The 13,491-nt window shown below is 43.9% G+C and overlaps 1 protein-coding gene across 1 annotated transcript; it reads left to right on the forward strand.

Moving 5' to 3' along the window:
- Positions 1-5,115: 5,115 nt before the first annotated feature.
- Positions 5,116-13,297, forward strand: iqub (IQ motif and ubiquitin domain containing). Its single transcript, XM_076089810.1, has 13 exons — positions 5,116-5,299; positions 5,626-5,736; positions 6,199-6,333; positions 6,869-7,036; positions 7,149-7,324; positions 10,093-10,251; positions 10,472-10,682; positions 10,906-11,081; positions 11,559-11,729; positions 11,941-12,117; positions 12,216-12,464; positions 12,604-12,789; positions 13,145-13,297. Exons 1-13 carry the CDS (start codon positions 5,116-5,118, stop codon positions 13,295-13,297), a joined length of 2,256 nt encoding a protein of 751 aa, XP_075945925.1.
- The last annotated feature ends 194 nt before the right edge of the window (positions 13,298-13,491 follow it).

The following is a 13,491-nucleotide window of genomic DNA, read 5'->3' on the forward strand; positions in this document are numbered from 1 at the left end:
ACTGCCTTTAGAAAACCTCTCATTTTACTGCAGCAGGGTCTGACAGTCTGCTCCTCTCAGTCCTGGTTCTGGTTCTCCCGTGCCTCCCTTCCCTCCAGCGGGTCCAGCTGAAGGAGTTTCTGGTGAACCTGCATGAGTTCATCTGGTTTCACCAGAATCCGACCCGGTGGCTCCGATGACGAGCATTAAGAATAACTCTATAGAAACAGACCATCTTCTCTCTGATGGTCTCTTTACTGATGGAGGTCTGATAGAGGATCAGGACTACACTGAGACTGGTTCAAGACCATGATAAAAGTTTCTAACTTACAAAGGTGTTTGTGTCCGAGCGATTAGTTAAAGTCCAGCTGTCCCTCCCCTTTGAGCTCTAGTTCGGTCTCTACTCTGGAGGTAAACACCTGCCAGCGGCTAAAAGTAGCTGCTTTATTTACCAGCTAGTCTCTAACTGTGTCTGCAGTTTGCTGCTGAACCGACAGTAAATGTGCAATGAAACTAGGAGCTAAAAGAGAATTAAGAAGCATTAGTTATAGATGTATCATCCCAGCTCAGCTTTTTTTAAATTACGCAGTTTAGATTGACTGCAGGAAACGACAACGATTAAGGTTTTGATGCTCTTCAGCAGTCCGTGTCTGTTGGTTTTGACTTTACGGTCCAAACATCTGTGATAAAGCTCAATGTTGTTGTATTTCTTCCTTTAACATCTTTTGTCTAGATTCTCAGCAGAATGAGGGTGGAGTTGAATCAACACATCTTTTGGGACAGTTTCAATGAGAACAAAAGGTAACGCTTCATTTTACAGCTATGTGCAATTTCATCCCCTAGTCGGAGCTTTCGTGGAAATTGGTGCTAATAATAGAACTTCCAATTATATCATTCAAATAACTGCTTGTGCAGCGTAGAGCCTTTCACTCAGAGCACAGCAGGTCAGCTGAGCATGCAAATATGTGAAATATGTCCAAAGGCAAGAAAACAATTCAACATATATGAAGTTTACAATCATAAATCAGTGAACAGTAGATGTTCTCTTAAGTTTTCCCAATAATTGGAGCCAAACTACGTAGTTCTTTCCAAGAAACTTTCAAGGAAATTATTCTGAAATTACAGTTAACTAGTTAAATAAAGCATAACCTTACAGAGGTAAAATATTATAAAGTTAAGTTGATTATTTAAGGATAGACACTACAGGGAAAAAACATTCATTTTAAGATTTTAGGCTATTTTGCTTCCATAACATGTCTTCCTTCAGACTAGTGGAAACAAATGATTCACAATACATTTAGGTGTTTAATGTACTATTTTGTCTCTTCGTGTCTGTTGATTTCCTCTAAACTCACCGTTAGATAATGCTTCAATAGCACATTTAAAACAGCATTTCAGAAAACTTAAAACACAGCAAGGAAACATGAAAGCAAAATAAAACAAACACCACAGATGACGTTAAAGCATGGAGCATGTATTGCAGACCTGCAGGTGTTCATGTTATTGTGTCCGCCCCTTTTGAATGTCAAACACATTCACTCCAACAGAAAACAAGTCCTTATTCTGACACAAACATCTTAAAGTGAAGAAGCTGCAGATGAACAGAAGACTCACCTGTGAGGCGTGTTCGCGGCTCACGCTTGACGGCTCGCTCTCCACCGACGGCACAGAGAGCTTTTATTCTGAGGTGTGACCTCCTTTCAGATTGCTGGAGAACCAGCGGACTGATGGTGATGATGATGATGATGATGAAGCAGAGTGAGGGGCGTGAGCGGGTCGACACCTGGCCCGCTGCTCTTAAATAGAGCCGGGCTACGTGGGCTATTGTGTCGAGCTAAGCCGGGGTCTTTGGTCGCGTTTGGCGGGGGTCCCACATTGTAGATCCCACGAGCCCCCCGGGGGCTCAGACTGCAGCCGCACACAGCCGACAACTTCACCAGCTATCTTGTTTTTGTATTTTTGTTTTTTTCCTCTGGAACGCAAAATCAAATCGGGTCTATTTTTTCCTCTGCGCCGTCTCTTCAGCTTAAACTTTATGGAGGGAACTTGTTGTGTAATTGTTTCCTGGTGTGACTGAATTTGAACACTCTGGTTTGGTATTTCTCGCTGTTTGTGACTCTGGTTTTATTGGCTTTTCATGACTTTCATCAGCTTGATTTAAGTTGCTTTCTCTGCTTTCCACTAATCGTTTTACGTCTGCTTTACTGTCCTCTCCTCTACTTTTTTGTTTGGATGTTTTTAAGCTTTACTTATTGAGGAAAACCTCGCTGAAATGACAAATCGCCCTCATTCAATATTAATATTAGACTATATATATATACGACTATATCAACTTCTAACAGTAAACCAATGAAAATAAAATAACTGAAATAATCTGTGCACATGAAAAGCAGCTAAAAATAACAGGAACTAACTGTTAAATAAATGTAGTGGAGTGAAACATACAGTCTTTGCAACAGTGGAAGATTTACTCATATTTTAATGAGTAACGGTGTAAAAATACTCTGTTTCAAGTAAAATTCCTGCATTCAAAATCACAAAAGTAAAAGCACTAGACTGACTCATTAGTTACTGGATTATAATTATTAATGCATAAATGTTATCACTTTGACATTATCATCACATTATACACTGCTAATTTAGCCTCTAATGATATGTCATCATTTATTTGTTGATTTGTATTGTTTTGTATAGAAATTTGCAATCTCGAAAGTATAAAGTACCATCAAATGGAAAATACTCAAGTAAAGTATCTTAAAACTATAGAGTAGAGAGTACATGTACACTGTGATAAAAACTTAAATTCATTTGCTGCGTTTAAGTTTCAAGTAAAGTCAAATTGGATTTAATTTCAATAGTTTCAACTCATTATTTTGAGTTGACTTTAGCTTTGGTTGACATGACTGTATAACACTTGTTGCATCCACTAAACAATACTAGTTGAAATGATACTTCTTATTATCATGCATTCTGTTCACTCGTTTAATTAAAAAGAAGTCTTGACATTACTTTCCTTGTTAAAATAATCTAAACGTTTGTGTTGTTTCAGTGACCAGTTGGTGCCAAGTAATTATAATGACTTTCCACCCGCTGGTCCTTCTGCATCACATACTATATCACATGATGTCATATTGTATCACGCTGTCCTGCGTCTCATCATGTTGTTTTGGACGTTATTGTTGCAGCACATTCCTTCAGCATGATCCCGGATCACAATACTGACTGGATCTATTAGCTGGTCAGGTCTCATGCGGTAAACAGTGTGATGAGTGCTAACAGGACATCCAGACCCCGTTATGTGTGACAGGTTTACACCAGCGGCCGGTCCTCGGCGCTCGGCCCCTGCAGGCTCTGATCTCTGGGGAGCCAGCTGATGTCCAGCTGCAGATCAGTGGAGCTTTACAGGGGCCAGCGCGTCGCCTCCTCTGGCTCACGGACTGAAATAGCAGCGGTGCAGCTCAACATACAGCTCCCATACTGTCACTGTGCAGAGGGGGGGTGCTGTAAAACCACTACAATAAGACTCTGGTTCTCATCCAAACTGTGACACAACTGGCTTTTAAAGATTTCATCTCACCAAACTTCAACAGTTGTATTTAACTACTTTTTATACGACTGGTGATGGTATTTCTTTGGTGATGAGTTAATAAAAACACAACTTGGCTGCAGTGACATTTCAGGTCTTTTACTTTGACGGGGCCAAGCAGCGAATGCTTCCTCTGCTGAGTCAGCGTATAGTTTGGAGTCACTTATCTTCACTTTCCAGCTCAGGAAGGTTGAAAAATGGTGAAAGGAAAGTTTGTAATTTGTTTTTTAATTCAGTTTTAAAAGAACTACTGGGATTTAAATGCCACACTTGTCTGTTGTGAAACGTTAATATGATCCCACGCACTGCATGTGGCACTATTATCTGTCAAGCAATACTGCATGCAATGCTAAAGCACATATTTAAAAATAAAGATTTAAAAGGTTCAGCTGGTTCAGTTGATGATTTATTTTGTGGAAATCGTGTTTTTATTTTAGAAACAAGTCTTAGTTTCCCTTCGAGGACGAAAGCTGACTTGTCATCCGCTGTCATCCCTTGTTATTGTCTCCGCTCCCAGAACTTATTCCTAATAATAATAATAATAATAATAATAATAATAATAATAATAACTTTATTTAAATAGCACTTTTAAAAACAAAGTTTACAAAGTTGCTGCTTTGTCAGTCTTTTGACAGGTAAAAGTTAAACCATAATAAAACAGTACAATGCATGAAACAATAAAACCCATTGATACGATATAAATAATTTAATAAAATAAAATAATAATATCAATAATAAAATAAAGCAGTTAAGTGATTCCTAAAGCCTAAAACATTTAAGTATGTTGATCCCTCATTCTTGGAATCGGTTGCAAAATGTCCTGAATCTTCTGGAGCTGGTTTCTCTTCATGCATTTAAAGGGATTTTAAATGACCTGGAGACGGGAACATCTGGCTGCAGATGTGTGATGTGTGATGGATCGTGTGTTGACTTGTGAAGAATGTTGATAAAAGTTGTTTATAGTTTATGATTCTGTAAACTGTAAATGTGTTTTGTTTTTATGTCTTGGCCAGGACACTCTTGAAGACTCTCTCCTTGTTAATAAAGGTAAAAAGAAAAACAATAATTGACATGTTAAAAGTTCCTAAAGTTCAACTTAAATGTGTTTTTTATTTATTAATTAAAAACTTAAAATAAACTAAATTAATCACATTAAGAATATGTCCTCCCATCTACCTTCTTATTATATAAAAAAACCGTCTTTGAAACAAAAATACAAAACATAAATAATTGAACAAAATAGAGAGGAGAGTGGTTCCTTTATGGTTGCTATACCAACGTGTAAACAAATTCTGGCGTTGCCTGGGAACCAAGCTAACGTTAAGGACAGCGTTAGCTTCCGCTGTGCTAACTACAACAAAGATGACAATAAAAGCAGATTAAAGGATTAAAGAAGAAGTTTAAACGAGTGACGGTGAACCGGTTCTCAGCGCGTCACCTGCTGGTTCTCACGGACTCCGCGTTCCGGAGGATTTACTGCTCGTGTTGACTTCAGCTGACTTTGAGAGAGCTAACAAGCTAACAAGCTAACCTAGCGTTAGCCGGTAGCGATGTCGGAGCAAAGAGAAAACGTAGAAGAGGAGGAGGAGGAGGAGAATAACCTACAACCAGGCGGAGACACTGCTGAGCAGCCGCCAGAGGGCGACAGAGAGCCGGGGAGAGATGGAGACGAGGAGCAGGCTGACAGGTCGACCACAGGTGAGTCCGCTTTGACCACAGGAGCAGTGGCGGCTGGTGGAACATGTTCTAGGTAGGGCTGTGCCACATCCAATCAATTTCAGCAAACATCCCAGTGTGATTTAATGCAAAAAGGTAAAAATTAAGGTATCAAACAAAATTATTTAACCTTTATTCCAATATGAAAAAAAGCAAATTTACCGCAGATATCGTATTTTACACATATTACTGGGTGATTCCATATTCACGCCCTAGCGCCCTCTATTGACCAGCCACCACTGCAGGTGAGTGTACTTTGTCTGCTATCTTAAGTCTGGTGTTTGTTGACAAGAGTCGTATGTATTAATATTCAGATGTGCCGTATATCTTTCTGGACTGTGCAGATGTTCTGGAGACCGCAGAAGAAGCTGAAACTCAGGCTGATCTGCCCGACGACACCGAGCAGCTCGGAGAGCCTCAGAGGAGAGACCATGTTGGAGACTCCACGGCTACAGGTGAGACTCTGATCACAGGATACATTCTGTTGTTTTCTTCATCATCAGATTGTCTCACTAAGACTGATCTGTTGACAGTGTGACACATCTCCCAAATCCCTTCGACACTTCATTAAACGTATGTGAATGCAGATCACATTCATGTGTTCTGGTGTGTGTGGGTGAAGTACTGAAGCTGTGCTGTTTCTAGGTAACCTGACATGGAACTATACAACACGAGGACCAGAGTCTTGTGTCCAAGACAGCAGCTACAAAGACATGTCATTAATTCAACACATTCTAATGCAGTGGATGCACACTATGAATATGCATAGTGTGGAAAGAGTTGATGCTTTTTTTTTACGTTTAATGAAAAAGTGAACTTTAGTTGAAACAGAAAAGAAACAGTTGTGATCAAATCTAAAGTAAAAAAATGGACATATTTGAGGTAAACTCCCCGTCTGTCTGTGTGTGTGGTTGCAGTGAAGGTGGTGCTGGTTCCGGGCGGTCATGTGATGACGGTGGCCTTCGCCATCGGTCTCAGCGTCCAGGAGCTGAAGCTTCACCTCGCCGCGGAGCTCAGGGTCCCTGCAGAGGTGCTGCAGATCTCTCTGGACGGTACGATGTTTCATTTATTTAACCACCGTGTAAAAATACTCTCTTCCAAGTAAAAGTTCTGCTTTCAAAGTGCTCAGAAACAAAACCACTCTTGTGTCCACAGGGACGCCGCAATACACAGGAAAGGACAGCTCCTTGTAGTAGCTCGAAGCAAAAGTACAAAAGTATTCGCACATAAAATATTCTTAAAGTAAAAGCATTTTTCATGCAGAATGGCTCATATCAGAATTATATCATTTATGACGATGATTTAATGTGGCAGCTGGTAAAGGTGGAGCTCATTTGAATTACTTTATGTACTGCTGGGTTACTTAAACTATGATAATATATCATCATTTATTGATTTATATTTTCTATTAATAATCTGCAAAGTAAATAAATTTGTCAATAAATGTAGTAAAACGTACAATATTTGCCAAGATGTAGTGAAGTAAAAGTATAAAGTCTACATGAAATGGAAATACTCCAGTAAAGTACTTCATTGTACTTGAGTGCGGTACTTGAGTACCTGTACTCATGTCCTGTTGTGTTTCAGGCAGGGTGGTGGAGCAGCAGCGGAGTCTGATGGAGCTCGGCGTGCGGCCTCAAGGCTCCACCCGAATGGAGATGAGCTCCAGCGACCCGACCGCCCACCCGCTCCGCCCGCTGCGCCCCCCGGACCACGACAACATGCCGGACGTCATCACCGTCCGAGTGCAGACGGGTGAGAAAAATACATCGATTAAACTAGTGTGATGAATTTAAACTTGAATTGTTTACCATCGTGACAGTAAAAGCATTATATTTACTGAGAGCTGCCGCTCTCTGAGCTCCAGATGAGGGCGTGTTCCAGGAGGTGGTGGTGGAGATTGAGCGCCCCCCCCAGCAGAAGGCCTTGCTGGGCGGCTACAGACACCGGCTGACGGGGGCGGAGTACCACCACGCCGCCATCCAGACCTTAACCAAGAGGAGACCCCACAGAGGAGGGGCGGTCTTCAGCCGCGACACACAGGTACGAGTCAGTTTCCAGGACGTGATACATTTGTTTATTGGACATAATTAAGTACAGATTAAAATGAATAAATAATAGAAAATTATGATTAGATAGCTCATTAAAACGTGTGTGTGTGTGTGTGTGTGTGTGTGTGTGTGTGTGTGTGTGTGTGTGTGTGTGTGTGTGTGTGTGTGTGTGTGTGTGTGTGTGTGTGCATTTAAAGGTCACTCATTACTGCAGAACAGCGTTGTCGTTCAGGCGTGAGACAGAGCGTGACTTCATGTGCAAATTAAACAATGTAATCACAAAGAGCGAAGAAGAGGAGCGTGAATGAGGCGCCTTGAACCAGGCGAGCCGTCACGGTCACACCTCTGGTGACTGTTCTGCATTCATTTATCCACATCGAGGAAAGACACCAACAGAATTAAATAAACCCCGTTAACTTCGAACCCACATATGTGTGTTTCACATCGCTCTTCAGATTGGTTTCACTACCTCCATGCATTCTTATTCCTTTGAAGAATCCCCGTGCAGAGACGTGAGACTTCCAGAGAGACGTTTCATCACAGTCCGTGTTCACACACATTCATCTCCAACATTTTATGAGTTTAAATGAACGTGTGGAACTGTGGTTGCTGCCTCAGTCAGTCATTTTCTCAGAAACAAAGCCTCGACCGCGTGACAAAACAAACGAGTACAAACGAGCGCTCGCAAGAAATAATGTCTTTTCTTCTGCATTAAAAACAAACAAACAGCTGGAGCTGATGTTGCTTTTCAAAGTACATTCCTGTCTTTATTCCTCGACACTCGAGTCTACTGGATTGGGAAGCATGTGTTTTCTTTCACACGTTCTTACTAAACACTCACCAGCGATTTACTAAATCAGTTTGCATCATTAAAACTGATAACAATGTGTAGAAACCTCGACAGATAAAGCCAGATTTTAAACTCCAAACTAATTTGATAATCGGGAGGAAATATTCGTCGTGTGATCTGTTTGAGGTGGGGTGAGATTGAGTTCCCTGAACAATCACCGATGTGGCTCTCTGACAGTCAGATTGATTTGTGTCAGAAACTTTGATTATCTGATTTGCAGTTTGAGCACTTCCACTGTCTGGTTCCTCACACGGCTGCTGGGAAAGGATTCAGTAGAGACTGTGGTGATCTGGTTTTTATGACGGCGTATTGGGGCCAGAGACTGTCTGAACATTGTGAAGAACACGTATATTTCTCACTAGTTTGCACACGTTTCTACTGTGTAAAGATAGACTGCTAATTAAACTTTGCCCAACTGAGTATTTAAATATTAACGACACCCGGCTGTAATATAATGCAAGGTGAAGCAAATTACAACCGAACGCTGATTAAGACATTTTTCGGCGACCAGAATGTTAGTTTCATGAAGTGAGAACACAACGTGAAGGATTCAAGTTCTTAGACAAAAACACCGACGACTCCCAGACCGTGTGGCTGCGACCTGTCAATCACGTGTAGCCCCGCCCCTAAAGCATCCCCTGCTTTATGGTCTGTTAGACTCTAAATGGACTATAATGTACTAAATGAACATCATGCTGTATTGAAGAAGACTTGAAACTAGAGATTGAGACCATAAACTCATGTTTACAATGTTTACTGAGGTAATAAATCAAGAGAGAAGTAGAGTCATTTTCTCATAGACTTCTATACAACCAGAGGAGTCGCCCCCTGGTGGACACTAGAGAGAATGCAGGTTGAACTTTGATCAGTTTTTCGATACTTCTTCATCAAAAGTCTGCCTGTCCTGTATTTCAATTTTTTGTTTGTTTTCTGTTTGAATAAATCTCCTCATTCTAAATCCTAATAGTCCGCTAGCAAAAGATAAATGTACAGACCTTCATCACGGCAGACATTTTGAAAAGCAGAAGTCGAGAGAGAGCTATGTCATTAATGAAAGGTCAAACTCTAACTTCTTCTTCCTGACTGGATGTTTCTCACAGCGATGCTCTCTGGGATCCAAAGCCTTGAGGAGACGAGACAGACAGGTTGTTATGGACGACTTGCCAGCTGACACTCTCCACGGGGGATTCAATGTCACTCTTTTGGTTGCTAGTCATGTCTTTGGTGTTGGATCTGAAATGTATTATATCGTGACATATGATAAACCTACCCGCTAAATGCATGTCAAATATGCGTACTGTCCTTTTGGACTCTGAGATGATTCCAGACTTTTGAAAGGTCAGCGGTAATTAAAGGTTCGGCCGAGACTTTCGCTCGAGCGTCATCAATCTGTGTCACAAGCCGGAGAAATGTAAAATGTTACTCACCGGCTCATCTGGCCTCCGGTGAACCTCAATTAACAGCCTGAAGCTCGACACCTCAGCCGTGGCCTCGCCTGCTTCCGTTACGCAGCTCATCCATATCCACCGACCTGGATACAAATCAAGTAACCTCCGTAACATTTTCACTGTTTACTAACCTTGTTTTCCAGCACGTTGGAAGTGACACACCAGCAATTAAAACAGAAAGCCGCCATCGTCTGTTTTTAGCAGGTTTTTCCCGCGATTAAAACAACCTGTATGGACACTAATTTTAGTGGGTAAAGGGTATGAATTGATTGGTGTGTTGAGATTTTTTGTGCTGTCTCCATCTTGTTGTGTGGCGAGGATTGGACTGACATCAGGGACCACGACGGGAATAAGACCTGGACTTTGTCGTGCTGTCCATGACAATCTCACAAAACGCATTTGATTTTCAATATTTCTCTTTTTTTAAACTTTGCATGTATTCTGTGTCTCCGTCTCTGTCAGACGGTAGACCTGAAGTCTCAGGTCCAGCAGTGTCCGGTGGACGTCGCCACCCAGATGACCGCGACCGGCTGCTACGTCTCCTCTATGAACGACAAGCTGGTCGCTGCACACGGCGGCTACATCACCGCCGACGAGCATCACGACACGAGGCTGAGAGCTGTGGGTGAACACTGAGTTTGTGTGTGATTATAATGCATGATGTCTTTTTATTAATATATGGTAATATATATATATATATACACATATGTGGAGCATTTGTCCTGTAGAGGGCTGCAGGAATGAGTCTTAACACCCAGGACTGAGTCAGCATTATTGCACCTCCGGTTCCTTTGTTTTAGCTTAACTTGCCTGCTCTCCTCCTCTCTTGTCACCCACCCAGGTGATCCGTCTGCAGTCGTTCACTCGTCGCTGGCTGGCCCGGCAGGCGGTGGACCGGCTGCGGAGGGACCGGGACCGGCGGCTGGCCTGGCAGGAGCTGCAGGAGAGGAGGAGGAGGGAGGAGAAGGAGGAGCAGCTGAGAAACCAACGCCACCGCTGGTTGAACCCGCAGAGGAGGGAGGACTTCAACCTGCTGTACCGCGCTCTAGAGAGTAGGCCGTGTGTGTGTGTGTGTGTGTGTGTGTGTGTGTGTGTGTGTGTGTGTGTGTGTGTGTGTGTGTGTGTGTGTGTGTGTGTGTGTGTGTGTGTGTGTGTGTGTGTGTGTGTGTGTGTGTGTGTGTGTGTGTGTGTGTGTGTGTGTGTGTGTGTGTGTGTGTGTGTGTGTGTGTGTGTGTCGTAAAACCAGCGTTCTCTAACTGTGAGTGTGTTTTTCAGCGTGGAGGCTCGAGGAGGAGCAGCGGATCAACTCGTCCCTGCGAGGAGCTGAGAGGAAGGCCGCTCTCTGCGCGCTGCTGGAGAAGGAGACGCAGCTCATCGCCGACATCGGACGCCATCGCATCGCCGCCCACAACCACAACTACGAGCAAACCGTCGGGAACTTCCTGGACAAGGTCAGAGGTCACTGCTCGACCTCCGCTCTCCCGGCTCTCTCAACCCGACTACCAAAAACTGTTTTGATGTTCGATTAGATATGCGCTTTTAAATAACATCTGTGTTGGATTGTGGGTAAATATTTTCAGTAGAGTTACAATTAAAACATCAAATGTCAGAGATTAGTAGTGTTAAAAAGTGAGGGTAGTAGTACTGGGGCAGTAGTTGTATGAGGAGTAGTAGTAGTAATATAAGTAGTAGTTGTAGTATGGAGGAGGAGGAGGAGGAGAAGAAGAAGTAGGGAGGGTATCAGTAATGGATGTTGTGGTAGTAGTAGTAACGGGAGTAGTAGTAGTCATAGGATTGTTGATAATAACACTTGCATTAGTAACAGTTGTCTCATCAGGTGTAGCAGTAGTAGTAGACAGCAGTATTTTTAGCAGTAGTGTTAGTAGTACTGTCAGCAGTAGTACTAACAGTGTCGTGCTGTGTTTCAGTCTGCGGCTCCTCATCGGTGGCGAGCGGCAGACGGTCGGCCGCTCGAGATGGACACTCAACACACCGTCAGAGCCAGAGAGCTGAGAGAGCTGTACAACAACATCAGCCGGTCCTCTGTGAGCCAGGAGCAGAGACTCCACGTCATCATGACACTCAAACACACCGTCAAGGTACCACACGCACACACACACACACCGTCAAGGTACCACACGCACACACACACACACCGTCAAGGTAACACACACACACACACCGTCAAGGTACCACACACACACACACACACTCAAACACACCGTCAAGGTAACACACACAATACGTCACAATACTACAATGTCTGTAGCATATCTGTTATTGTTGGTATCATGGTTGTTTTTATTTTAGGAGCATGAGTGTCAGCTGACCCGGGACGTCGTGGATTTGATTGACAGGGAGATGGACCTGATGACTCGGGGGGTTAAGGCAGCCAGTCTGGAGGGGCTGAGGAAGAGGATCTCCACTCTGTTCCTCCAGTACATCAAAACACCAGCGTTCAACCCTGAGGTGGCCAAGCTGCTGAAGGTGAGCCGAGAGCCCCACTAAGACCATTAACGTTGGACACCATTTTGGCAATAAAATGATTTTAGATATTTCCATATACTCTTAAAATCCTCCCCCAGGCTCCCCAGAATCCCTCTCAGCTGAAGAACATCATGTTCCTCTGCCGCGGCTGTCATCGCTACCTGCTCTCCTCCGACTTCAGGCCGTCCGCCAGCGACTGTCTGAGCGGTCGGTGCTGCAGCTGCACCGAACTCGACAACATAGCGAGATCCCGGGAGGACTTCTCCCGCTACAAGGACATCCTGAGGAGGCTGAGAGCCGACGAGCAGCGGCTCAACGGGGAGGCCAAGATTCCCTTCCTGTTGCAGGTGACCCGCTTTCACTTCACGTGTTTGTCAGTTTGATTGATCCCGCTCTCCTGCCGGGATTCTTGCTGTTTCCTGCACGTTTTTTTGCTGTGGTGATTTCAAAGTGCAGGTTACCGAAACCCAGAGTGTGTCCTCTCAGGTGGAGGACTTGCGATACCTGGTTGAGGTGGTCTGGGCGTCCCGCTCGGCCCTCCACGCCAGCAGCGACCTCTACAACCTGGTGTTTGTCCGCTGGGAGCGCCGGACGGACTGGAGCCCCTGGAACTGCATCCTGCTGTCCAAAGAAGAGACTTCAGCTCACCTGGAGGTGGAAGACGTCCACAAGGTCTGTCCGTAGAAACACACACACCTACACACCTACACACTCACACTCAGTGCAGTTAAACTCAGCATTTTATAGTTCAACTACTGCCGACATGAGTCGGAGGCAAGTTATTGTGGATGTAGATGTATTTCTTCGTGAACGTGGCTTTGTGCACAGGGCCCTTCACCAAACCAAAAGTAGAGGTTTCTGGTTCCTCTTCAAAAGGAAAGATCAGAAATGTAACCTCTCGAAGATGCCAAGTGACCTCTCCACGTCAGCCCTTTGTCTCGTCTTCAGCCTGTTTGTCTGGTCAAACATCTGTAAAGTTCAGGCTCCAGCTGTTACATGAACCTCTCCCTCCTCTCTGTGTGTTCAGGCGTACGAGGCCACGTTCATCCTCTGGATCGAACACAAACACAGGCTGGCTCGGCGCCACTTCAGCCAGATCCCCGTCATGGCGGAGCACCTGGACCCTCGGCCGTCGACGGGCAAGCGCACCATCGACAGCCTGCCGGCCTCAGCTCGTTGAGAAGCACCCCGAGGTTTCCCTCTCTCCCGTCACCCGTTTACTCCCTCGCTCATATTGTCTGTCAGTTTCAAAAAGGTCTTTTGTTGTCCAAAATCTGAAATAAAGTTCATGACGGTTTTATTCCTGGTTCTAACCCTGACTCATCAAATTAATTTCTGTTCAGGTGCTTTTATTTTGAAAGTGGGATGTAGTGT

The sequence above is a fragment of the Anarhichas minor genome, unplaced genomic scaffold, assembly GCF_050575085.1.
Source record: "Anarhichas minor isolate MPS153535 unplaced genomic scaffold, ASM5057508v1 ptg000011l, whole genome shotgun sequence".
In the NCBI taxonomy this organism is placed as follows: domain Eukaryota; kingdom Metazoa; phylum Chordata; class Actinopteri; order Perciformes; family Anarhichadidae; genus Anarhichas; species Anarhichas minor.

Excerpts from the sequence above, each read along its gene's own strand:
- iqub (XM_076089810.1), top strand. The coding sequence starts at position 5,116 with ATGTCGGAGCAAAGAGAAAACGTAGAAGAGGAGGAGGAGGAGGAGAAT. Across the intron at positions 5,737-6,198 it reads TGGAGACTCCACGGCTACAG|TGAAGGTGGTGCTGGTTCCG; the intron begins GTGAGACTCTGA and ends GTGTGGTTGCAG. Across the intron at positions 10,252-10,471 it reads ACGACACGAGGCTGAGAGCT|GTGATCCGTCTGCAGTCGTT; the intron begins GTGGGTGAACAC and ends TCACCCACCCAG.